This window comes from Spermophilus citellus (genome assembly GCF_964194105.1).
Source record: "Spermophilus citellus genome assembly, chromosome: 19".
Classification (NCBI taxonomy): Eukaryota; Metazoa; Chordata; class Mammalia; order Rodentia; family Sciuridae; genus Spermophilus; species Spermophilus citellus.
In genome coordinates, this window is record NC_138201.1 from 4,715,143 (window position 1) to 4,741,417 (window position 26,275).

At 48.8% G+C, this 26,275-nt stretch overlaps 1 protein-coding gene across 2 annotated transcripts in view; it reads left to right on the plus strand.

The window, feature by feature from the left end:
• GXYLT2 (glucoside xylosyltransferase 2) overlaps positions 1-26,275 on the plus strand; it is a 72,802-nt gene that overhangs the window by 39,856 nt on the left and 6,671 nt on the right. For both annotated transcript variants that reach the window (XR_014019892.1, XM_081276251.1), the window contains exons 4-6: positions 15,899-16,150; positions 17,286-17,409; positions 25,273-25,445. Coding sequence is in view for 1 of the 2 variants with exons in the window: in XM_081276251.1 (XP_081132377.1) it covers positions 15,899-16,150; positions 17,286-17,409; positions 25,273-25,445 (549 nt within the window). In the remaining variant the exon portion in view is untranslated. The remainder of the gene's footprint in view (positions 1-15,898; positions 16,151-17,285; positions 17,410-25,272; positions 25,446-26,275) is intronic.

The following is a 26,275-nucleotide window of genomic DNA, read 5'->3' on the forward strand; positions in this document are numbered from 1 at the left end:
ATATTGTTGAATACAATTTGCTAATATTTCATTAAATATGTTTGCATCTAAGTTCATCAGGGATATTGGGTATCTTTCCTTGATGTGTCCTTATATATGATTTCGGTATGACTTTTTTACTGGCTTTGTGGAATGAGTTTGGAATTGTTCCATCCCTTTCTGTTTCATGGAATAATTTGAGGAGCATTGGCATTAGTTCTTCTTGAAAGGTCTGGTAGAAATCAGCTGAGAGTCCATCTGGTCCTAGCCTTTTTTGTTATTGTTTCTGTTGGAAAGCATTTTATTAGTGCTTCTATTTCATTGCCAGTTATTGGTCTGTTTAGGTTTTCTGTGTCCTCTTGGTTCAATTTTGGCAGATCATACTGTCTATAAATGGATTCATTTCATCTAGGTTTTCTAACTTATTGTAGTATGAGTTTTCAAAATAGTCCTTAATGATCCTCTGGACTTCTGTGATGTCTGTGGTGATCGCTCCTTTTTCATCTCTAATTTTATCAAACTGAGTCTTTTCTCTTTTTCTTTTGATTAGTTTGGCTAAAAGTTTATCAATGTTGTTTATCTTTTCAACGAACTAACTCTTCATTGATTCTTTGCATTTTTTTATTCTCTATTTGTTGATTTTGGCTCTGATCTTAATTATTTTATTCCTTCTACTGGTTTTGGAATTGGTCTGTTCTTGTTTTTCAAAGACTTGAGATATATCATTAGGTTGTTTATTTGGGATCTTTCTGATTTTAGCACTCATAACTTTCTTCTTAAAACTGACTTTATAGTCACCCAGAGGTGCTGATATGTTGTATCACTATTGTCATTTGATCTAAGAATTTTAAATTTCTCCTCTGATTTTCCTATCTTCTATTTAACATTCAAAAATGTATTTTTTTGGGGGGGAGGAGATTGAGTTGTAATTTTACTCCATTACCATCAGATAAGGTGCAATGAATTGTATCTGCTTTTTATATTTGTTTACGGTTGCTTTGTGGCCTAAAATATGGTCTATTTTGGAGAAGGTTCCATGAGCCAATGATAAAAAAGTGAATCTGGGTGTTGGATGAAACATTATATAGGTATCTGTTAACTCCATTTAATTTATAATATTTTTTAGGTCTGAAGAGTCTTTACTGAACTTATGTCTGGATGACCTATCTATTGGTGAGAGACCCTGTCTGACATAGAAAGGGCTGGGGGTGTAGCTCAGTGACAGAGAACTTGCCTAGCATGTGTGAGGCCCTGGGCTTAAAATGCAAATTTAAGAAATTGTAAACAAGGGAATATATTTAATATGATTTAAGTATTACACAACATATAGGCCTCAAAATATCACTCCGTTGATATAAAATTGATAAAAATAAATTTAATTTAAAAATTGGAAGGGTGGTTTCTGTGAGAATGGGCAGTATGGTGGGGTTCACAGAGGAGGTGTACTTTCTCCATTTCTGTGTGTCTCTCTGTGTATACTTCCTTACCACTTGTTATTAGCTATTTGTCTTTACAGAATTAGTTTCTCAAATTATGAGAAAGAGCCATCAGTGACTCTTCAAAATAGTTTTGTGGATTATTATCAGCTTTTAAAACAACGAAATGGAATAGAATAGAACATGATGGACACAGAATCCATGTGGCGAGGACAGATATTTTTGGCATTTGGTTTGTCTTAGGTAGTCCTGTGGCAGGTACTAGAGTTGTGACAGACATGCGTGTCTTGCCGTCAGGTGCAGGTAGAGTCGGGAGATGCTGCTGTAAGGGCAGCTTGGCGGTAGAGCACTGAAAGAGGAGAGGGTCGAGGGCCGGGCACGGTGTCAGCGGGCTGGTGTCCTTGGGCTGGGGTCCTTGGGTCTGTGACTTTCTTCACTTGTCTTGGGAAGGCACTCACTGGTGTCCCCTACAGATGAGGACACTGAGGTTTAGGGACACTGTGTCATTCGTTTTCCTGGAGTGACCCTCACTGCCTCGGCTGGGGCCTAGGTCCTTCCACGGTCTGGCCATTCCATTCTGTGGGCAGCATTTCCTGGATATAAGGAAACCTCTCTGAGGTGCTCAGAATTCCTCCTGGGGAGACCCCCTCCTCCCCACTTCACCTGTTGGGTGTGAATGAAAACAAGACACCTCTGCCAGGCTCACGGGGTGAGCGACGCGGTGTGTTTCCAATTCCTTCCTCACGGCTTGATTCCCATCCTGCTGTCACTGAAGTCAGAATCGACGTGGCTTACTTATGTTTTATCTTTTGGCTTCTCTCATAAGTAGGCCCTATAGCTCTTTGGTGTCCAGCTCCTAGAGTAACCCTGAAATGTGTAAACAACAGGCGCTCCCTAAGATCAGATGGAGGGTGGGTGGAGGGGTGGACGGATGGTGGTCGGGTGGACAGCCAGACAGGTGGACAGATGCTTTATAACAAGGGCACCAACAACACCTTCGGATTGTAGTACCAAGGATTTAAAAATATAGCATTTAAAGAAATGGTCAGCCCTGAACCCAGGGTCCATTCAGTTAGTGTCACTTGGATTTGATTCTCAAGTGTAGGGAAAGGAAAACCTTCTTTGAAAAGCAGTCCCAATTCAGGTGAGAACTGGGGACCCGGTGAATTTGTTTACATGTCTCTGTAGCAGAGAGGACTCTGGGGAGGCACAGAGACACCACGCTGTGTTCCTGCACCACTCTGCCGCACAGACTGCTTTCAATGGCAGCTACCAGGGCGATGGGGCGTCTGCAGCCAGCAAGGAAAGAGTAGGCGCTGGCTGGCTAGGACCGCAACACCTGATAGGGGGGAGGCGAGCCAGAAGCGAGCCATGGAAGCAAATGGAAGAGCTGAGAAAGCCATCATCTCAGAACACGCCAGAGAAACCAGACTCCTCACTACACAGGCCTGGGGAACACGTCCTGCCTGCGGTCCAACAGTTGGCCACGCAGCCCGGATGATGGAATCAAAGGCCAAACACGCGTTTAATGAGCCAGAATGTTAAGGGAACCATCTTGAGTGAAGCCTTCATAGATTTGCCCAACTCGGAGGCAATCTGAGTCTTGTTTGCAAAGATCAACTTGTAAGAAGAGTGTGCGTCACTGACGGGAGCATACGCTGACAGCCCTGACATCGGTACACCCTGCTCTTTGTTAAAATGTCACCAAAATGAATATGCAAATCACACATGATTCCACAAGGGGGCACAATAGAAGCAAAAATAAAAGCTGATATGTTTTATTTTTTTCTCCTGGGCCACCCTATTTTAAGCTATTGGTTTAATGAAATGAATAACCTTAAAATCTAAAAACAATTAAAATTGTGGTATACTATTTAATTAATAATGCATATCTATTCTTGTGCAGATTTCCAATATGTGTCTTTAAAAAGAAAACAGAGGAATAATACTTACCAAAGTTCCACTATTCCCTCTGCTTACATTACTTTCACAATATTAAAAAGGATTTTTGAGCATGTACTGCACTGAACAGAACACCCTTTGTTCTTTGCACATACAGAATGAGGAGAACCTACCCCGAGGTAGACAATGGGAAGGTATGGACAGTATGATTCCATTGGTATTTTAAAATATCCATAAGTGTCTGTGTTCTGTGATTGTATTGTACACATAAGTGTGTATACACACACACACACACACACACACAGTTACATACACACACTGTTGCTGGAGCGATGTCACATGCCCATAATCCCAGCAACTCTGGAGGCTGAGCAAGAAGATAGTGAGCTTGAGGCCAGGCTGGACAACTTAGGGAGGCCCTGTCTCAACATAAAGGGCTTGGGAAGTAGCTGGGTGATACAGTGCCCCTGGATTCAATCTCAGTACAAAACAAGCAAAACATCCATACAACTGTCCTTTCAACAATATTTGCTGAACTTCGACTATGTCTGTAGCCCTAGAAATAGGACTGAACAATGCATCTGAATTTCCTCCTGTCATTCACATCAGGAGAGAGTGACCCAACGATGTAAGTAAATCGTAAGTTAATTTTGAGTAGTGATGAGAACTATGAAAACAACGAAAGAGTCCGGAGTGGGCTGCAGTGTATGTCCCCAGAGGGTCGCGTCTGGGTTGAGCCCCGGCTTCTTGGCCTTGCGGCTTATGGCCAAGTGCTTGGAAACAGCAGGGTCCCGTGCACTCCACACTTGGTTGGTTAGTGTGAGGTAGGAGGGGGTGGCGAGGGCTTGGATGGTGCTGTGCAGGACCAGGGGCTGGTAAAGATCCATGGCGCGTCTTGCTCTGTCAACCGGAATTTGCGCATCATGGAACTCAGGTGGTTTTTCTTTCCGTAATGTATCAAGCTCTGTTCACAGTTGCAAGGACATCCAGATGCCCCAGAATTATTGAGCCTTGAAGGTACGGGCCTTTTCCGGACCTGATGTTCTGGGTCTGGATATACTTAGACTAATAGAAAAGTAAACGTGGCGGTGATAACAGAGAAAAAGGTTATGGTACTGACCTGTTTGCTCATCTCCCTGACACCTGGGTCCCTTTTCTCCAGAGGACTACTCCTGGAGTTTGGGCTTTGTTTTGTTTCTGAACTGGAGATTGAATCTAGGAGTACTTCACAACTGAGCTATATTCTAGCCCACCCCCTTTGTTTTTTGTTTGAGACAGGGTCCTCTAAGTTCTTAGGGCCTCACTGAGCTGCTGAGGCTGGCCTCAAACTTGCAATCCTCCTGCCTAAGCCTCCCAAATCGCTGGGATTACAGGCATGCATTACTGAGCCCAGAGAGTTTTGAGTTTTGAATGCCATGTTCAGCAGGTAGATTCAGGCTGAGTCTCCCTAGAGCCCCTGTTCCCTGGTAGAATCCAGTCCTAACCTCTCAGCTTGGTGTCCAGGGCCCTTTGCATCTGACCAGGCTCACCTGGGAATGTACAGCATTCTTCCAAATCATGCATTCCCTGTGCCTGCTGGGCTGTGTGGCCACTGTCTCCCTGTGAGGTGTGCATTACCCTCCTCTGTGATGTCCCTGGAGATGACACCCGGCCACTGCGCCTCACTTGGTAAAATCACACCTCTTTCTTCAAAATGCAGACCAGCTGATAACCTAAGCTCCAGATTGTCTCCAACAATGACTTCTCAAATGTACAGAGGTTTCTGACATCAGTACCAATGTGAACTTGTGTTTTTAAGAATATGTGTGCATACAGAGAAATAGAACTGATCCACAGTGTCCCTGTGCACACGTGTCTGTCCCAGCCACTCCCCAGAGAGGCTGGAAGTGTGACACCCCAGCAGCTGCAAGCACACAGCCGGTCCTGAGTTTGGTCTCTGACCTCCACCCTCCACCCTCCCAGCAAAGGAGCAGGACCCTTGGAGAAGCGGTTGATTGCAGGTCCTTTCACTGGGCTGGAGGATCGGACACTTCAGGCCTTCACAGACCTCCTCAGCCCCTGTCCTCTCCTGGGTGCCAGCCTGGAAGCATGCTGGGATGTCCTGAGCCAGTCACCAGCTCAATCTATAGCGTGTGCTCCTGCTTATTGGATGTCAGGTCCAGGGACCTAAGAAGCTGACCTGACAGAGCAGGTCCCTGTCCCTTAGAGCTTCCCTTGTAATAGAGGGAGACAACAGTAAGAGGCCCCTGGCTACGAGGGGTGGCAGAGGGAGGAAGTGACGTGGTGTGATGAAGGGTGTGTGGCCGGGAAGAGCCCCTCGCAGTGCCTTCTGGGAAGGGGTGAGTCAGACCCCACCCACACTGAGGAGCCCTGGCCACTGCAGCGCCCTCACCACCCACTGGGACAGCTGCAGAGAAGCACAGGAGCTCTCCAGCCTTCCCTCCAGACCAAGGAGAAGGGAGAAGAGTGGAAGCCACGGTGACCCCCACATCCTGTCTGGTGTCACCAGAGAATTCACAGTTGCTGTAGGTGCTGCCTTTTCCTTGTGCCCAGCGACAGAGCCCCCTGGAGCGCACGTGGTTAGAACAGTCAACAGACAGAATCCAGGGAGAAGGTAGAAGGTCCTGACCAGGCCCCACCCAGTGACCAAGGGACAGCCAGAGAAGTCCCTGGACACTCCCAACAGTAGCTGCAGGATAAACATTTGCCTGAAAGGTACAGGCAGCACGCCCAGGTAGACCACGTGCTGGCCATAAGATAAGTCTCAGGACACTTGAGGCCATCGGAATCCCAAAGGGTACCTCCCCGACTGCCAGGGGTGGAGTGGAAATGGAGAGCAAGAGATACCTGGAAAAGCCCAGGACCTGGAAATGCCGGTGAGTGCAAGAAATCACAGAGACTAAGAAGCCCTCGGGCTGCACATACCGAGCCTCAGGGGCCAGCGAGCACACCCCGCAGAACCAGCACCGTGGCCTCTGGGAGAGGAAGTGGGAGGGGAGCCCGGGGGGCTTGCAGCAGACCGTGTGGATGGATGGTGTAGGGACAGCTTGCCGGTTCCAGACCTGTGCGCCTTGACCACGACGCTCTCCCTCATGCACCGCACCCCCTTTCTTGCCCGCTGGCCTTCCTCCCTTACCTGGACCTTGCTGTGCCCCATGCCGCCCTGTCGTCCCTGCACCTCCCTTTGCTGGGCCCCTGCTCTTCTTCCCCAAGCCCTGAGAATAAGCAAAGTGTCTTGTTCTCTGCCTAGTACTACTCCAGCCAGGTACCGAATCCCTGGGCTGGAGTCAAGGAGCCTAGTCCTCAGGAGAGTGGGATGGTGAAAATGACTGCAGCATTTATTGACTCCCTGCTGTGTGCACCAGCTCTTCACCATGGCGGTGCCATGCAGCCATCTCAGCAGCATGTGGCACGGGTTATCAATCGCATTCACCAGATGCTGAGCCTGAGGCTTCAAAGCCTTAAGCAGCTTGTCCAAGGTCACCCAGGCAGTGGTGGAAATGGCATTTGACCACAGGTAGTCAGACTTCAAACCCAAAACTTTCAACCACCAAAGTACCCAGCGTTGCTGAGGGGGCTCCCTGGAGGTGCTTGCCCACGGTGGGGCAGCAAAGGAACAGAAGCAGGAAGAGCCCATGGGTACAGACAGCCATTGTGCACGCCCCCACGTCCCCTGAAGACACAAAGGCCTCGTTTCTAGGACGGATTGATTTCCATAAGGCATTAGAATGGCTACATTTATGTCCTTTTGGTAATATTCCTCTTCCCACTATAGTGCAGCCAACAATGGTCCTCTTCAAATTAATACAGCAGTAACTGCTGCAGAATCAGCCCCCAGAGGTACAGTGCTATAGACAGAGTAAAAGAGTAACCAGGCCTGTGCACTAGTTCCAGTGAAGGTGGCAAGTGAGCCGTGGTGTTAGAAGGCGAAGAAGCTTGTCTCCCCTCTGCTCCACCCAGCTGCTTGACAGGCTCTCGTGGTGATGAAAGGGTAAAGTTTCTAAGCTGCAAGGCCTGAGTTAAAAAGTGAAGGACCAGGTATTAAGTTCCTCTACTACACCCAGAACCTGAAATTCCTGAGGCAGTTAAGACAACGCCCTACTGGCCATTTAGCCTAGGGCCCTGTGCAGCTTGTCACATAGGCATACAGGGCCCGAACCAATCAGTTTGAATGTGTACCCCACTTAGGAGTGACCAATCACCCCCGCCCGACCTCTTCCCGCCAATGAATGTGCTAATCATGTATGAGAGTTGTTGTTCAATTTTCCTGCACCTCATGCTGATTTCTTCTGATGTATACAAAGCCCCCACCCTCCCCAAAAAGTGTACTTAAGCACTGCTTAGCCTCTGCTCTGGGCTCTGGGCTGCTCTTGCTTCTTGAGTGAGCCTGGAGCCTCAGCACGCTGAATTGGATCCTCAATAAATCCCCTTCTGCAATTGCATGAGTCAGTCTCTTGGTGGTCTCTTCCTCCGACTTTTCGCCTGACCCTTACAGTGACGCGTGTTGGAATGCCGTGGGCGCTGAAGGGAATGGCAGCAGATTGCACGTGACATTTTCAGAGGGAAAACAGAGATGTTTTACTTGCAACCCTGCTACTTACTGATTATTCACTTACGCAGCCACTGCTGAGCGCCTTGTGTGTGCGTGTCCTTGTGACACTGTTACCGCTGTTGACCGGTGACGAGTCCTTGCTTCCCCAATGTTGAAGAATAACACCAGAGAGGCACACCGAGGCAAGGTCAGAGTGGAAAATAGAAGTTTATTAAAGGACAGCAGAAAAGACTTCTCCTGGAGGAAGAAGGGGACCCAAGAGGTAGAATCCAGGGAAGTGCGGTTGTCTCTCCATTTTATAGTTTTCGGTGATGGAATGTAGGTGGGAAGGCCGGAGGGATGGGACACAGATGGGCCAAAGAAGTAGTCTGGGCAGGAAGGACTTCTGAGGCAGCATCTTCAAGTTTGCTGTTCATTAACACTTCTTTGGGATGGGCTCTCTTCAAATCTGTTGGGGGCTGTCTCCTGGACTTCATTAACAAGAAGTTTTTCCGGGAATTCATTCTCATGGCCTCCATTTTAGCTTTCACTCGATATTAGACCCCATTTACCTAATGGCCAAATGCCGCAGTCTGGCTGGGCACAAATCACGAGCCACTGAAGCAAGAACAAACTTTATTTCTGAACTCCACCAGCACACTCCCGGGAAAAATGCCAAATGCCACACCACGTGGCTCCTCCCGGGACAGACTCCTCCAACAGGAATTCCCTCCTACCGTACTTCCCCAACCAATGGGAACTCTCAAAGTGGCAGGCCGAGGCAGACAGCAGGGGTCTAATCTCCAATTGAATGCATGTCTTAACATAATCATTATCATCTCAATGGCTTGCTGGCGTCACCTTTCAACCCAAAATGCCGTGCATCATTCCTACTTGGCTATGGCTCTCAGCATCTACACTATCTAATTTTAAATCTGGCTTCAACACCACTGTGTCACATGGGGGACTGAGTCCTGGGCGCCACTTGTGCCGAGTCCCAGGGCCAAGGCCTCGTTCCTTACCTTCCACATCCAGTCCACCAGGAATCCCCGTGGTTTCCATCTTCCGCTGGGATTCGGGATGGGACCCCTCCTCAGTCCCTGGGTTCTTACCACCCAGGCCACGCCATCGTCACATCTCACCCGGATTACTGAGAGCACGTCCTCAGAGGTCTCCCTGCCTCTGTGTTCCCCAGAGGTCTGTTCTGGACAGAGCGAGGCCGCCCTCAGTTCAGAGCCAGAGCAGCTCACAGCCCGCTCAGACTCCAAGCTCGCATGGCCACAAGGGCACAGGGTGCTCTCAGTGAGCCCCCACCCCCGCCCCACCTCTCAGTCCTCATCTCTGGCCTTCCTGCTGCTCTTGGGGTCCAGCCACAGGCCCAGGGCTGTTCTGGGAGCTCAGGTGGCCACCGCCTGCTGGGCCAGCCTTGGAGCAGCCTGCTGTTTAAAGCTGCAGACCCCTGCCTGGGACCCCTGCCGTTTCCCCACACACTGGGCCTGCTACTGTGCAGCCAGTGGGTTCATTCAGTATGATCTTCGACTCCCTCCTGAGGCAGAGATATCTGCCTGACTCACTGATGGTCACAGCTGGCACCTAGGGGACCCTCCCTGAATGTGTATTGCATTGAACACACCGAGGACACAGCAGGTGTCTGTGGCCCCGGCCAGGAGATGTTTCTCTAGTAGGACGCAGGCTAAAGGAAGATAGAGATGCTGATATCTTTGTGAACTCTCAGTTTCAGAAAACATGTTAGCAACCAGTTCAAAGTTTAAAATGGGCTAGATATGCCAATAGGAGTTAAAAATAATCCCATCTGGGGCTCCTCCTTTGCCACTTTTAGGTTGAACTGGCTCTGACTCCCATTTTAGTCTGTTTTCTATTGCTATGATAGATACCACAGACTGAGTAATTTATAAGGAAAAAAGGTTTATTTTGGCCCCCAGATCTGGAGGCTGGCACATCCAAAAGCAAGGTGCAGGTTCTGGTGAGAGCCTTGTTATTGCGAGGCGGCCAGTTCTTTCTGCACAGGAGGGGATAAGCTCACCTGAGAAAGTTAAAGTCTGAAGTGATTACTGAAGAAATAAAACAAAGTGAGAATTAGTTTTAAGGGAGCACTTCATAGCTTCTTCCAGTCCTGGTAGGAGCTTAGAACAGAACAGTTAAAAATGGCTCCAGTTGTTTATTGAGGGGTCCATCAAAGGCAGGGATAGGTTTCAGTGAGTGGAGTCTTGCTTCCTGATGTCTTGCAGTCGACAGGCTGATTGGCATCTTGGAAAGTCACACCCATCTCTGGAGTCTGTGTGGCTGCAGCAGGTCACCCCATCTCCAGAGCCGTGTGGCACCTGCAGAGCTGAACAGAGCTCACATGATTCTTATGATTCTGGGCGGCCTTAACCAGCAGGATTGCCACTGGAAGTTCCCAGACACAAGATTTTCCTGTTCAGGTGCTACAGTGCCGGTTTGGTCCAGGCCCAGTCCACGGATGACTCTCCACGCCTCCTCCTGCCTCAGCATACGGCAGACAAGCGACAGGTCAGAATGTGCAGAAGAGGCAGGCTGCAAGGGTGGGCTCGACACTTCATGACCTGCTCTCTCAAGAAAGCCACTGATGGGTCCATATGACCTGCTCATCTGCCGAAGGTCCCCCCACCTCTGCACACTCACCTCAGGGACCAGATTCCAACCTGAGTTTTGCAGGGGACAAGCCACATCTGAAGCACAGCACCCCTTAACTGAGCACCCACAGGAGTTCCAGAAGCTGAGGCCTTGGGTTGTTAAGTCTTCGTCCCTTGGTTCTGGTCTGCAGAGTGCTGCTCCAAAATCCAACCTTAGCCGGAGGGACTGGAATGTTCTAGAGACTGTTTCTCACTCAGGCTTCTGCCCATGTGGATCTGTTCTGGGGCCTGTGTGGCTGCCTCCAGGAGAGCCAGAGTGTTCTTCAGGTGACCCTCAGTGCTCTGTGCGTGTTGGCCATGGTGCCTGAGCCCAGCCCAGGCCAACATGGCAAGGTCAGTGGGAGACTCCCTAACAGGAATGATCGGGCCAGGACCCTTGTGAGCAGCCCTCCAGAATATGGCCATCACTGTGCTGGTGAGGATGAGGGCTAGCAGACCCGTCACAGTGCTGGGGACACCTCTGTGGCTTCTCTTCTGAGGAGGGAGTTTTACATTATCCAGTTTACAAATGCATGTATTTGGGGGCTGAGTAACTAAATTTGGTGCTTATATTTTGGGTAATTTTAATTGACTTAGCAATTATGTTTTTAGTTGCTTTATTTTTATGTTCAGGTATATCTGAAATATATCAAGATATAGGAGGACTTTCAACGTGACATTGTTTGTCATATAAAACCTTTAGAGCAACCAAAATAGTCCACTGTGGGTGGCTGGAGGACTCGTGGTTGACCCACACAGTGGAACACTGCCCAGACATAAACGTGACACATGAACTTGCTATCACGGAAATGGGAAGCTTCCTACGTGTGGTGTTCTGCTTACCATAAAGCAAGCAGCCTGGTGACATTGTGCATGCTGAGTCACACTTGTACCCCCCAAAAAGAGACTGCACATGCAGAGCTGTTTATTCTGACACGCACGAAACGTGTTGGGAAGGATGTCCAATAACACTGGCTGCTTCTAAGGGGGGACCTGACAGCTGAGAGCCCAGGAAGAATAACTCATCAATGAACTTGATTTCAGGTATTTTCATTTTTGAACCACATGGAAATTTACTGTTAAAAAGAAAAAGAAATGCCACAGTATATTTAGATCTTCCCATATCCGTACATAGAGATTCATTTGTTATTTTTATATCTGTACAGTGTCCCATTGTGCAGATTGACCATAATTTATTCACCCACCCACCGTCGACTATTCAGGTTGCTCTCAAGTTTTTATATGACAGGGTCACAATCAAAAGCCTCCTTATCTTAATGCATTTCAGACACACCTGAGTGTAAAATTTCCCTGAAGAAAATCCCATTGTAGCGTTGCTCATAATAAAAAAAAAAGAAGGAAGCAATTCATATGTAAAATAATAAGATGTTGGGTAAATAAAAATTTTACCTGCCAGGAATGGTGGTGTACCCCGATAATCCCAGAGACTTGGGAGGCTGAAGCAAGAAATCAGTGGTTTGAGGCCAGCCTCAGCAACTTAGCAAAGCCATAGCAACTTAGCAAGACCCTGTCTCAAAATTTAAAAAGTTTAAAAAAGGGCTGGGGGTGTAGCTTAGTGGTAGAATGCCCCTGTGTCAAAAACAAAATAAAACAAAAACCTGTTCTAAATTGTTCTGATTTCCTTAATTTCTGATGCAGACTGGTAGGTTTTTCCCTCCTGAGTAAACACCTTGCCTGTGACCTTGTTACCTCATGTTATAATACCTCATGCTTCCCATCTTTTAAGTTTTCCTGTTCCGGACTTTCTTCACGTTCCATTTTCTTCCCTTTGGTTTGGATGTGAGGTGGTAATCTCATGTATTCTATTGGAGGAAGTATTAACAGTAACAACCACCTGAGACCAAAGAGGTTGCTGCTTCTCACTCTTGAGATGGCCAATGCTCCCTGAATGTGTCTGCTTTCTTAATTAAGTCTCTGACTATGCCTTGGGTGAGGGGGCAAGTGAATATTAAAATAATCGAGTCAGTGACCTTGAACTTGTTGTGTATATTTCTGCACAGCCCTTGATTGATTAAAGTATTAGTATTATATGCTTTTATTCAGGCCTTACTAGGTAATTGGCCTTAAGGAGAAATTTATACTGTCTCACTAGGGTTAAAATAGCTTTCTCTTCTCTTCTAATTCTTTAGTTCAGAATTAGCTTTTTTTTTTTTTTTTAATAGCATGAGTTCTCTTGTTCCCTTAAACACGTTCTGGAAAATGACTTCATTTTGCTATAACCTGTGGGAAATGGAGTTTGTGGGGCTTTTTCTTTTCTAAAATCCAGCAGTCATTGAAATTATGTGATACATGAACTGGACAGAACACATTTCTGTGCTTAAATTTCCTTCCCAGTGAAGGGGAGAAAATGTAATCCTCCCCCACCCCCACACACCCATGCTCATAGTGTGTAGTTGGGGCAGACACCTGTAACAAATGACAGCTGCCCAGAGAAGCAGCAGCAAGTTTAGAACCCGTGCAGCTCCATGACTTGAGAGGAAAGTAGCTCAAGGCTCAGGCCTAGGTGTCTGCCTCATCTAGCACACCCCATAAAGAGCAGTGAAATTCAGAGACGTGCCATGGGCAGGGCAGTACATGGGAGACATCTAGGGAGTAAAGTCCACCCTCAGATTCCGTGTACTTTGAGCTGGTAAGGGAGGTGAAACAGAATTCTCATCCACATCTTTTTTTGGTGGGGGCAGGTAGCAGGGACTGAACCACTTAACCACTGAGCTACATCCCAGCCCTTTTTATTTTTTATTTTGAGACAAGGTCTTACTAAGTTGCTGAAGCTGCCCGTGAACTTGTGATCCTCCTGCCTCAGCCTCCAGGGTCTCCGGGGTTATATGCATGCCCCACTACATCCTCTCTTTAGGCAGAAAAAGGAGGGGAAAGATAGAAAGACCAGTTCTTTTTGTAAATCTCTGTCCTGTTTCTAGGCACACCAGCTGAGAGGGGAGGGGAGGGTGCAGAGAGTTCCCTGTGCCTTGGTTGTCTTCAGCCCAACAATTCTTCATGTCTTTGGAAGGCACATTTTGGATCCTTCACCTACGAAATAAGGTGGACAGGAGACTGAGCCCTTAGGTATGCAAGACATCATAATTGCATTTATATATGGTATGTGATTATCATATATTATACATAATTATATGAATAAATAACATGTATTTATGGTTGGGCATGAAGCTCAGTGATAGAGCACTTGCCAACATACATGAGATCCTTGGTTTGTCCCCAGTACCACAAAAAGAAAATATAAGTTATTTATTAATACTTTCATAGATAATTTGCCCTTTCTCTACAGTACTCTGGAATTATAACTTAAAAAAAAAAGTCAGCAAGGATTTTACCTTTCCATGGAAAAACAAGAAAAAAAAATAAGAGAATGTGGCAGATTTTTTAAAAGATATGTGTATTCAATTTACAGAATTCATCCTATATCTGAATGGATCTTCAAATTGTTAAGATAGCTATTAAGATAATTTTCATTTATGAAATGTGGATGATCATTATTTTCAGTATCATTTTATTGATTTGTAAAATTCATTTCTTTAATTGATGAAAGATAAATCCAGTGGCTAATCATGTAGACTTTGAAATTACTCAAGTCTGAAATTCCTATGATACCTGTATCATACAGTACCTGCACTCATCAATTTTCAATATTGGAAATCCCAATGAAGTATTATCTTGGTCTGCTTAGCTTGCCATAATAAGATATAGCAGACTGGCCAGGAGCAGTATTCCGTAATCCCAGCGACTCATGACACTAAGGCAGGAGGATCCTAAGTTGGAGACCAGCCTGGGAAACTTAGCAAGACTCTGTCTCAAAGTGACATAAAAAGGACTGGCCACAGAGCTGTGTGGTAGAGTGCTTGCCTAGCATGCGTGAGGCCCCGGGTTTAATCCTCAGTACCTCCCCCACCAGACTGGGTGATTTGACAACAGAAATTTATTTCTCTACCATTCTGGAGGCAGAAAGTCTGAGATTAAGGCGCCAGAAGTGTTGGGTTGGGGAAAGGATTATCCCAGCTCACAGATGGCTACCTCACCTTTTGTCCTCATTTGGTAGAGAGACGCAGGTTCTCTGTTGCATGTTCTCATAAGGATGCCAATACCATCACAGCAGCCCCACCCTGGTGACTGGACTAAAACTAATGACTGAAGCCCCATCGCCAAATGTCGCCACGTTTGAGGTCAGGGCCTCAGCATGTGAATCTGGGGGTAACACAAGCATTGAGTTTGCAACATTGTGTGTTATGGGGTTAGGATGAAGTGAGGCCCAGGATCCTAGAAGATTCAATTCCTTCTGGGGTTAAACTACTCCTAGGTTTGGGGGACAAAAAGGGCAAATGCCCGGTCACTAACTAAGACTTTGAAGTCTGGAACCTCAGGGGGAATCTCTGGAAACTAAGCAATTGGCTCACAAGAATACACCCAGGGAGGCTGACTTGAACTACCTGCAACAATCTCATCATCGAAACTCCAGGCCATGAGCAGAGAAGGGCTTTTACATGTCAAGTGGATGAAAATGGATACTCAAAAGAATATTTTGCAACATCTAAAGATGATATAAAATTCAAGTCTCAGTGTCCCCAGGTAAGACACAGCCACTCACGTTCCTCGACATGTGGTCAGTGTTGCCCATCTGCTCCAGCGGCAGACTTGAGACTAAAATGCTTACTGTCTGGCCTTTACAGGAAAAAGTTTGCCAGGCCCTAATCTACCAACAAAGCTGGCCAATGACTTCTTTTGCCTATTCCTAAGTCCAAATCCTAGCTAAAAATGTATTTTAAAAGGTGCAGCGCCGCATCCATCAACATAGAAGAAATGGAGCCAGAGACAGACCTGTATAAAAACTTGCAGAAACTGGTTTATGGATTGTCCACTTAAAGTTTTCTAATGCCTGGGGCTGGGGTTGAGGCTCAGCGGTAGAGCGCTTGCCTAGCACATGCAAGGCCCTGGGTTTGATCCTTAGCACCACACAGAAATAAGTAAGTGAAATAAAGGTATTGTGTCCAACTACAACTAAAGAAAAAAAGTTTTCCAATGTTTGACTGTTCCAGGGAAAAACTGAGAAAGACTGGTGGCCTTCCTGAGGAGCGGAAGTTCACAAGAGAGCCTCAGGAAGCTGCTCAGGTTTTCAACCCTTGGGACGTTCAGCCCTTATCAGATATGATCTGAGGTCCTAGAATCGGGCCAATCTAGATCAAGAATCACCTTAAGCCTCCTCCTTGATTGACACTTATCCCTCTTGTCAAAAGAGGAGGGAGGACAGGAGCTAAGCTTGGTACCTTTTCTCAAATTCAGCACTTTGCAGTGAACATTGGTGACACTCTTCTTATCAGGCCACTTCCTTTATGATGGTTTTTGTTTTGTCCCCCTTCCACCCAAAGGTGATTTTAAAGGATGTAGACTCGCTTCTCTATGTGGACACTGACGTCCTCTTTCTGAGACCTGTCGATGACATCTGGAAGCTCCTGCGGCAGTTCAACTCCACCCAGCTCGCAGCCATGGCCCCAGAGCACGAAATCCCCAAGATCGGCTGGTATAGCCGCTTTGCTCGCCACCCTTTCTATGGCTCTGCGGGAGTTAATTCAGGGGTCATGCTGATGAATTTAACTCGGATAAGAAGTACCCAGTTCAAGGTAAGAGTGCTTTGGAATTTATTTTACAGATTGGGAGTTGTCAATCGTGACATCCTGGGTCATCCATACGCTGATTCAGGGAATGTGGCAGGTGGCCTGCAGGTACGGATGGACATCCCTAGAGGAAACGGTTTAATCTGGAAAGCCCAGATGGCTATGGAATGTGTCGCCTTTACAGTTTCCGCCCAGGGATATCCTGTGACATTTCTGAACTCTGTGCATAACCAAGGCTTCCAAAGCCATGCAAAAAAATTTGGGGATCACTCTAGCCACATGTTGATATGAGTATGCAGAGATAGTGATACAGGGGTGTTTGTGGTTTCATATTTTATCCTAGGAAAGAGCTGGAAAGCACCTAAATAACATCAGAAAAAAGAACCAGTAAAAACAATTATCCTCATATTAAAAAGAAAGTTAATTATGGCTGGCGTAGAGCTCAGCGGTGGTGGTGGGGCTCTGGCCTAGACTGCACAAGGCTCTATGACTGGTCCCCGGCCCTGAAAAACATTTAAAAAGGATAGGTTAGTGTATAAGTGAGACTAATAAGATCTCTAAAAAGAACCAAGTGAGAAAAACCTACATGTAGCAAGCATATCATGTCATATCACTGTAGTGTGCTCATGTTGATGGCTTAGAAGTTTCCAGAACACCTAGACTGTTAACTGTTCATTGTGGATGCTTCTGGGGAAACTGGGAATGAGATTTGGAGGAGGATAGTGAAAGAAATATTCTTGCTTTTTGAATTTTTATCTCTATGTACTAATTGAATATTTAATGTGTTACATTTAAGAGTCAATAATTGTTTAAGTTAAGATACCACAATTTTGCTATCTGTGCTTTGCTTCTGTACTTCAGAGACAAGAAATAAGCCTAAGAAATAGGTTCAGTGTCAGGCATGGGTTTCAGAATAGAAGCGGCAGGTCCGCCGTCCAGCTCCAGGTCAGTCGGCATCTGTGTGTCCACCAGGAAGCCTACACCCTGCGGCCCTGATTTTGCTTTGTCCCGGGCCCGAGGCTAGCAGCAGCCCTCTTTGCTTTGTCCTGGGAGGGAAAGAAAAGCAGTCCCCTTCCCTGCTTCTCAGTGGACACGTCCCCTGGCTCCTCCTCAGCTGCTCTGATGGTGTCCTCTCTTCCAGAACAGCATGACTCCGACGGGCCTGGCTTGGGAGGACATGCTGTACCCGCTGTACCAGGCGTATAGGAACGCCATCACGTGGGGGGACCAGGACTTGTTAAATATCATCTTTTACTTCAACCCAGGTAGGTCCTCGTTCACAAAGGTCGTGTCGGGGGGAGGATGCCCACCTGGCTCCACAGAGATACCCCGGGTCTGCCTGCTGTTGACTGGGCCCGAGTGGGGCAGAGGGGCTGTGTCCCCTGCTCCTGCCCTTCCATCTGCCCCCTGGGTGTCCGGTGGAAGGGGAACCTCAGCTCCAGCACAAAAGAGCAGATGTTGAGGTCTCCAGCATGGGCCTCCATTTTGAGGGACTGTCTTTGCAACTCTGCGTCACCACTCTTCCAAGAAGTCAGTCAGATACGATGCACAGGTTGAAATGGCAATGGGGTGAATGCCCATGTGTGGCTACAAGTATGTGACATAAACTCACTGCCCATCTTCCTCTACTGAGGCATCCAAAGGGTCCTCACGATTGCCTTCCCAGAAACCCTCATAGCCTATTGCAGACTATTTGAGGACGAGATTGGTGAGTAAATGCTCTTCAAAGGCCATCGTAGGGAACTTTGCAATTAGACATGAGTCCCCTGTCTTTAATGGTCACGGAACCAGCTGAGTTTAATGGCTTCCCTACTCGTACCTAGATCCCCTGAGTAAAAATATCATAAAGTGATTTTGAAGCTGGTTCCGAATCCTGGTTCCAGACAGGTGAAGTAAGTCACCAAGTTTTAGATCCCCACTAGGTGCACTGCCTGTTCCTTGTTGGCCGACTTTGATCTTGTTTCACACTCCACCCCGAGCCTCTAACTGGAATCCAGCAATGTCCCTCCCACTGTCCGTTTCCCTCCAATTACATGGTCTGTGAGCACCGAGTGTGACCCACACCAACGACATGACGACATGACGTGTCACCTTTACCCCTAGGAAGGAGAGAGGGAGGCAGCGTGGGCTGTGACTCTGGAAATACACATTCATATGATGGCCGCTTGGGTTGCTGTGGATGAAGCAGCCACATAAACCCATGGTCCACCTGGAGTGCCATTGTTATTAGCATCTCCTCTAGCCAGTAACACCGCATTTTAAAATGTGTTTGAAACTCATTAGGTAAAAATGTTTTAGAACTCTTGCTATAATTAGATAGTAAAAGGCTGTGGGGATGTAATTGCAATGATGGGTAATAAACTGGTTCAAGAGGAGTCCCCTGAAGCCCTTGGGGCCCTGCAGGTGGCTCCTCCCACAGGACCCCTGGGGCGGGCTGCTCCTTCCAGGGAGGCAGACTGAGCTCACATCCTGACAGGGGTGTTTGAGTCAGACCAGAGTTCTGTGGAGTCTGAAAATCTGACATGAGCCCAAAGAGAACTCTCTAGAAAGAGATACGGAGCCGAGTGCACGGAGGCAGGCTAAGCGAGGGGGAGACTCAGTAAGTCTGGGGGCTCTCACGACAGGTGGGTCAGGCCACACAGGCTCCATGGGGATGGCTGCAGGAAGGCCTGGTGGGCTCTGCCGTCTTGGCCTCTCCCCCTGCCTGTCTGGCTGCTTGCTGTCTCCCAACACGTTGGTTTGCCCAAGGCCCATTTTGGTGGCCAGGTCAGCATGATCATAGGAGTCCACTGGCTAAAATGATGGCTTTCTTATGTTTCCAATTCAAGACAGACAGACAGACACTGACCTCGCTTGGCTATGAAGACCCCCTTCAGTCCAGTCAATAGGACCAGCCATGCAGCCATGTGACATTTCCCTCTCAAGGTGACCACTTAGATCTGCTTCTTCTTCCGGGGCCATTTCTAGAAAAGTGGGCTGTGGGCAGGGAAGAAAATGACCGCAACCAGGTACAGATGACCAGGTGGAGCACCCAGCCAGAGGGGCAGCAGGAGAGCTCTGCCAAAGGGGGCAGAAGGGCGGGCACCCTGTGACCGTCACAGGCTGACGTGAGCTGAGTGCATGACCCGAGGGAGGCAGGAGGGACAGGCCTTCTTTAAGCCTGGCTCTCCTCCTGCCAGAATGGATGTGCAGTCCCCAGAAGCAGCCAGCATCAGGTGGCAGTGAGGGCTGCACTCTGGGGCTGACACAGCCGAGGGCTTCACAGCAGGACCGTTCAGGGAAACCCAGCGTGGGGCGTCTGGGAAGTTCACGAGCCCTGAGACAGAGCACGAGAGAAGAGTGGGAGGTGTAGGTCTGTGACAAGGGGTGGTGTCCACTTTGTGTCCTTCCTGGTGAGAGGCTCAGCACCTTCAGGGAAGTGGGTCTTCAGAGTTGGGGTTGAATTAGTGGAAGTGAGAGAAAGGAGGGGAGGGGCAGGGCCAATGGAGGGAAAGAGGCCGCAGCCAGGAACAGGAGAGAAGCAGGAGGAAGGACAGCCATCGTGTGGCGCAAGAGGCACAAGCTCCACTTCATTCTTTCATCCAGGGTTATTTTTTGAGAACCTACTGGGCGCCCGCACAGGGTAGGTGCTGGGATGCAGCATCAGAGAGCAGAAGCGCAGGTCCTGCTGTTATGGAACTTGCCTGTTACTGGGAGAAGAAGACTCCCAAAGAGTCCCCTGTCCTTCGGAACCACTGACGGTCTGATGGTGACATGAAGGAACAAATGAGGCGCTAAGGACAGGCCGCTGGGCTGGAAGGGGGAGGGCCCCCTAGATTGCATAAGAAGAAACGTCTTCTTAGAAGAATGAGCGGCCCTTTTCTGGAACAAGGTGTGTTCTAGAAGAAAAGAGGAGACTGGGAGAGCTGAGTTCCAGGAAAGGGCTTCACAAAAATGAACGCTGGGACAGTGCAACCAGCAGCCTGGCCTGCTGGCATGGTGGCTCTCAGTGACCATGTTGCCATGAGGTAGAGGGGGTCGGGTGTGAACAGAAAGGAACCGCATGTGAGGAGCCCTGGCTGAGCCCTGGAGCCAGTGTGGGCCTGGGAGCCCCAGGGTCTCACGCGCACAGAAGTTCACGAGCTTCTTCACATAAAACTGAGAGAGAGATACAAAGACCAAGGGCTCAAGATAGGTTGGCTTTGAAAGGACTTTGGTATGTGACAGAGGTTGGAGCTTTGGGGGATCTGGGATTTTAAAGTCATGCGTGGTCTTATTCTTTCAGCAGTAAGTCCACCTGAGCTGTCTGTTTTAAACGTCAGACTTTGACAGCCCTGAGAACCAGGCCTACAATAGACCCATTTCAGAGCAGGTTATTGATCATGTGCTAAGTAACTACCCTAGTGCGCTCCGGGGTTGGCTACCTGATCTGCAGGGGGTTCCGCCCTCAGCCCTCTCCATGACACTGCCTTAGCCCCCTCTGTCTTTCCAGTGTAACTCCTGCAAGGTGGAGCTGTAAATAAAGGACACATCTGTCACCCTTAACTGCCACAGTGGATTTCCCTTTGCTTCTAGTGACTTGAGGGGAATTTCTCTTCCGCCACTACATGCAGTCCTCGTGCCCTGCCCTCTCTGGGGCTCCTGCTAAACCAGTCGGGCCGTCTCCTGTGAGCTTAACTCTGGAGCCCAAGAGCAAAACAGTAGCCAAGGCTGGTTCACCTGCACTGCTCAGTCCCAGCCCAGATGGCCGGAGCTGCCCTCCTTCCTGCCGGCATCAACACCACCTCCACTGGATGAGCTTCCTCATCTCCTCTCGAAAGAACAAACTCATTCTCTTCTGCTTCACAAACTAGAATGGAAGTTAATTACTTGCATCCTTACATAGGTTTCTATGTTTTGAATATTTTAGGCCAGAGCAAAATTACTTTTTTCAAAGTAATTTTTATTGGTACATTATAATCATACATCTTAGGGGGTGAATGATGTCATAGTTGTACCTTCAGGTAACATGATTTCATCAATGTCATGCCCTGCTTGCTCTAGTCTACTGATCCTATTTTTAATTGGTATTTAATTAGCATTATAATTATATATATATATATTTATAAATGAATTATAATTATATATAAAGGCTGCATTCATTGTGGTTCATTTGTACATAGATATAGCAAAATTTGGTAGATTTTACCCCAGCTATGTAACAGGAAGGGTTTTATGCAAAGCACGAAGTAGCCCCTGTTGCAAGTCCTTCCCAGGCCTTCCCCTCTCCCTCCTCTCTGTCCCTTCTTGGGCTCTATCTGTCTCCCTTCTGTTCCCCTGAGATGTCTTTCTTTATCCTTTCTCTCTGCCCGCCTCTATAGCTCTTCCATGTCTGTGGCAAAACGTTCATCAACCCTTGACTTCCTGGGTCTGGCTTATTTCCCTTAGCATGATGTTGTCCAGTTCCATTCATTTGCTGGCAAATGTCATAGTTTCATTCTTCTTTATGGCTGGGTAAAACTCCGTTGGGTATCTATCCCACATTTTTCTCATCCATTCTTCTGTTGACGGACATCTGGGCTGGTTCCACGTGGCTGTTGGGAATGGCATAGGGCAATGTATTCATGAGACAACTTTTTTCCTTTTGCCTGCTCCATTTGAAGAGCTCACCTTTGCCCCAGGAAAACTAAGATCATTTGTCTTTTCTAAAACACAGTCTGAGCTGGGTGTGGTGGCGCACACCTGTAGTCCCAGCTACCTGGGAGGCTAAGGGAGGAGGATTGCAAGTTTGAGGTGAGACTCAGCAACTTAGCAAAACCCTGTCTCAAAAGACCTGGAGATGCAGCTCAGTGGTAGCACACTTGCCTAGCATCTGTGAGTCCCTGGGTTCAATGGCCAGTACTGCAAATATACACACACTCACTGATTTCCAAGCATTTTCCCTCCATCTTGTCCTCCTCGACTGTTCTTCCAAGTCTCTGTTGTTGGCTGTGAGAATTCTATCCTCACCTCACCTCCTGGGGACTACTGAATGCACCGTTCATCTCGCTCCTACTGTGCACCATCTCCAAGACCATAAAGCCCTAGGGGCAGAAGCAGCCCCTTATCACTCACCGACATGGGTTCCCCTCAGCAGAGCATGGAGCGAAGCTGGCGTGGACTGTGCGCTCAGTATGTTTTGCGTTGTTCTGGGAGATTCTGCAGGGTGTGAAGATGTGAATCAAATTCTGTCTGGAATCCTGTTTCCTATTTGAGATCCGACAGCTGAGGTTCTTAGCTGGTCTTTATGAGATTTATAAATCCCTGAACTTGTAAGCAAATGTTCTTTATGAGCCTATATATGTTCCCAGTTGTATTTTTCCAAAGTCAGGGTCTACAGCTTTCATTAGACTCTCAGACAGATCTGCGACCTATAAAATGTTAAGAAAGACTGGCCACCTGCATGTCCAGGAGCAATTGGAATAAGTATTTATCACAGGTAGACTCTGTTCAGAAGTAGTCCACTCTCGTTCAGTTGAAGTTCTCTGGTTTCCCCTTCTAGTAACCTAACGCCCACCACCTCACGATGCCTGACGGTGGTGACAGGTAGTGTCGCTGCTTGTGTTCTGCTTCTTAGTGCCAGCCCCTATTCCCAACATGCGTTTAACACCCTCCACCTCCCATCAGGTGGTATCTGTGCTTCTCCCCACTTTACAGATGATGAAACTGAAGCATGGAAAGGCCATGTGGCATGTTTGGATTGACTCCACCAGTGGTGGAGTCCTGTGTTCCAACCCTGCAGAGGTTGAGCTCAGAGCCGGTTCCCAGCCGCTCTGCTGCCAGGTCACAGCCGAAGTGTGTGTGTGGGGGGGGATTCAGGCCTCGACTGAGGCCAAGTGTCTCATAACACCAAGGTTAGAGAGCCAGCAGGGGGTAGAAGCCAATTTGAACCAACATCTGTCCGATTCCCAAGCCGTGGCCATTTATACTTCCTGCCACGCAGTACCCCTTACTGGGTCCAGGCCTCTACAGAGGCCACTGTGGGAGAAAGGTGTCCTTGTGCACGAGGTCCTAGGCACTTGCCAGAAGCGAAAGCCTCACCAGTGCTAAGCCCCCAGAAGGCAGGGCTGGACTTGCCCAGGATCTGCTTTGTTCCCAGCTCGCACAGGGGGCACTCAGCAGATGTTGATTGATTCAGTCAATGGATTGATAAAAGCAGAGATGGGTTCTAGACCAATCTGTGAAGCTGGGAACCTTAGCAGGTTCCATTCAAATGCCCACGCAGGTGTCCTGTGTGGCTGATGTGAACCATTGGGTCACGGAGGAAGTCACTGGGCACCGCTGGGCTTCTCGTCCCTCCGGTCCTCACATCCACCCTTGCAGTAAACGCAGAAAGGCCCCACAGGGGACAGAACTGTGGGTTCAGAGCTAGGGATTGTGACTTGAAGGTGGCCACCCCACTCACGGACTGTGAACCTGCAGTGTGGGGTAAGGGGGAACAAGCGAGGGGGAATGGGGTGCTCCAGGAAGAAGAGAGCGGGTGCTGTGTGCCATGAGGCATTTGGGAGGGTCCTGATGCCTCTGGCCAGTCAAACACCAAGCTGCAGAAATACACATGGTCTGCAAGGCGGGTGGGGGGGGGGGTGCTGGTCCTTTGTTCTCTGGTGTCCATACTGGAGCCTTCTGTAAGTAATCTGTTTTTTTTTTTTTGGGGGGGGGGTCCTAGGGATTGAACTCAGGGGCACTCCACCACTGAGCCACCTCCCAGCCCTATTTTGTATTTTATTTAGAGATAGGGTCTCACTGAAGTGCTTAGGGCCTTGCTAAGTTGCTAAGGCTGACTTTGACCCTCCTGCCTCAGCCTCCCAAGCCACTGGGATGACAAGCGTGCACCACCGTGCCTCTTAAAGGTGGTCCTCTCTGTGAGGGGGGGGGGGGGGCATCGGCCCAGGAAGAAGCACGTCCACCAGGGTTGATTGGCTGTAGCCCTTCCTTGGGCTCACAGGGCCCTCCTCACCCTCAGTGATGCCTTTGCAGAGAGCTGTGATCTGATCCTACTGCTCAGGCCTCAGCCTGAAAGGCCTCAGGCCTGGGAGCTGGCAGCTCAGGCTCAGGAACTTACTGCCATTCGCATAATAACTGCAGTCAGCAAGGGGGAGCCTCCGTGTCCAGTAGGATTAGAGTGGCAGTCTCAGTGTTGGCACTGCAGCTCCTGTGGGGGCTCTCGTGTTCACTGTAGGACATGACGGCATCCCTGTCCCCTATAGGATGCTTAGAGCACCCCAGCAGATGCCAGTAGCAGCCTCCCTGTACCTAATGGTGGCAAGACGGGGTTGGGGAAGAGTCTTCCAAAGGTGAACCAGAATGCTTCAGAGATGCACACACAGAGCACTGTGCACATGCTCGTCCTGGGGGAGGGCTTCATCTAAAGAGGAATCCCGGCTTCCATTACGAGTGGGTCTGTCCATTTCACAAAATCTTTCCTAGGAGTTGGTTCTAGGCCTGGGAATGGAACTCAGGGGAAAAGTACCTGCTGAGTAAGCATGCGGCCCTGGGTTCGAACCCCAGCACCACCCCCAGAAATGAGTTGATCAAGCTGCCAACAGTACTGAGTACTGCTGTGTGCTTGACCCTCTGCTAAACATTTTCCATGTATTTAAAAAATTCGATTGTCAAAATCAGAGGGATAAACTGTTGGGCACAGTGACTCATGCCTGTAATCCCAGCAGCTCGGGAGGCTGAGACAAGAGGATCTCGAGTTCAAAGCCAGCCTCAGCAAAATCAAGGCACTAAGCAACTCAGTGAGACCCTGACTCTAAATAAAATACAGAATAGGGCTGGGGAGGTGGCTCAGTGGTGGAGTGCCCCTGAGTTCAATCCCTGGTACAAAGAAAAACAAAAATCAAAGGGAGACCCTGCTATTTCCACTCTGCAGATGCGGAGTTCAAGGACATGGGTGACTGGGACTTGGGCCAGGCTGTCTGGTGCACTGATTTGACTTCCATTGTTTTGGATGAAACTCTCATTGTCGTTAGTGGGTGTAACTTCAGTTCATGATCTCAGGATGTTGTCAGGTTTGCTGAAATTTGGTCTGAGTCGCAGTTGCCCTGGTTCCTGTTGGAATGGTGCAGCCATTGGGGACGCCCGCAGGCGGGCGGGCCTGAGCGGGTGGCTTGCCCCTGTCTCCACAGAGCGCCTCTACCTGTTCCCCTGCCAGTGGAACTACCGGCCGGATCACTGCATGTACGGGAGCAACTGCCGAGAGGCTGAGCGCGAGGGCGTGTCGGTCCTGCACGGCAACCGGGGCGTCTACCACAACGACAAGCAGCCCACCTTCAAGGCCCTCTACGAGGCCATGCGGGACGTAAGTGGCACTGCTGAGCCCGCGTGCACTGCCACGTGCGGCGCCGTGGTCGCCAGGCCCTTCGCAGTGCAGATATTCCCAGAGCCTGGGGTTTCACCAGTTCCCCACCCCCCAGCCACCACATCACCAAATCCCTTGTCCCCAGGACCATAACTGCGTCTGCTCCTGACTTGATATTTCCATATAAGTCTCTCAACCTTTCTGACTTAAATTCACTTTGGGAGGAAATCTCATATCCAAAGAGAACTCCTGTGCTGTTTGCCCTGGGAGGGGTCCCAGGATAGGGTAAAGACGACCCAGGAGAAATAAGATGGCAATACGCGGTTCCAGTCCAATGTTTCCTGTCTGCCAGCTCTAAGCCCTGGAGCAGTCGGGAGTCCAGGGGGACAGTCAGGACAAAGAGCTGAAGGGAGGCAGCAGCAGGCCGGTGTTCACCCACTTGCAACAGTGCGAGAGGGCTTGTCGTTTCCCACCAAAGGGCCCAGGGCCAGGTTCAGGGGGTGCCACTGAGGTGGCAGGAGCCTTCCCACTGCCAGGGAGCCCCAGACAGAGGCTTTTACATCTCGTGGACCCACGAGCCGGGGATGGAGGGAGAAAAGGAGAAGCAGGTCAGAGTGGAAAGGCACGGAGCCAACGTGGAGAGAAGTGGCAGAGTCACCGCCCCTGGTAAGGTGGCCTCCATGGTTTGAGTGTTTGCATGGATGGCCCAGGGCGGAGGCCTGACCGCTGCAGAGCCAAAGCTCACGCCTGTGATCCCTGCTACTCAGGAGGCTGAGGAAGGAGGATCACAAGTTGGAGGCCAGCCTAGGCAACTTAGCAAGATCATTAGC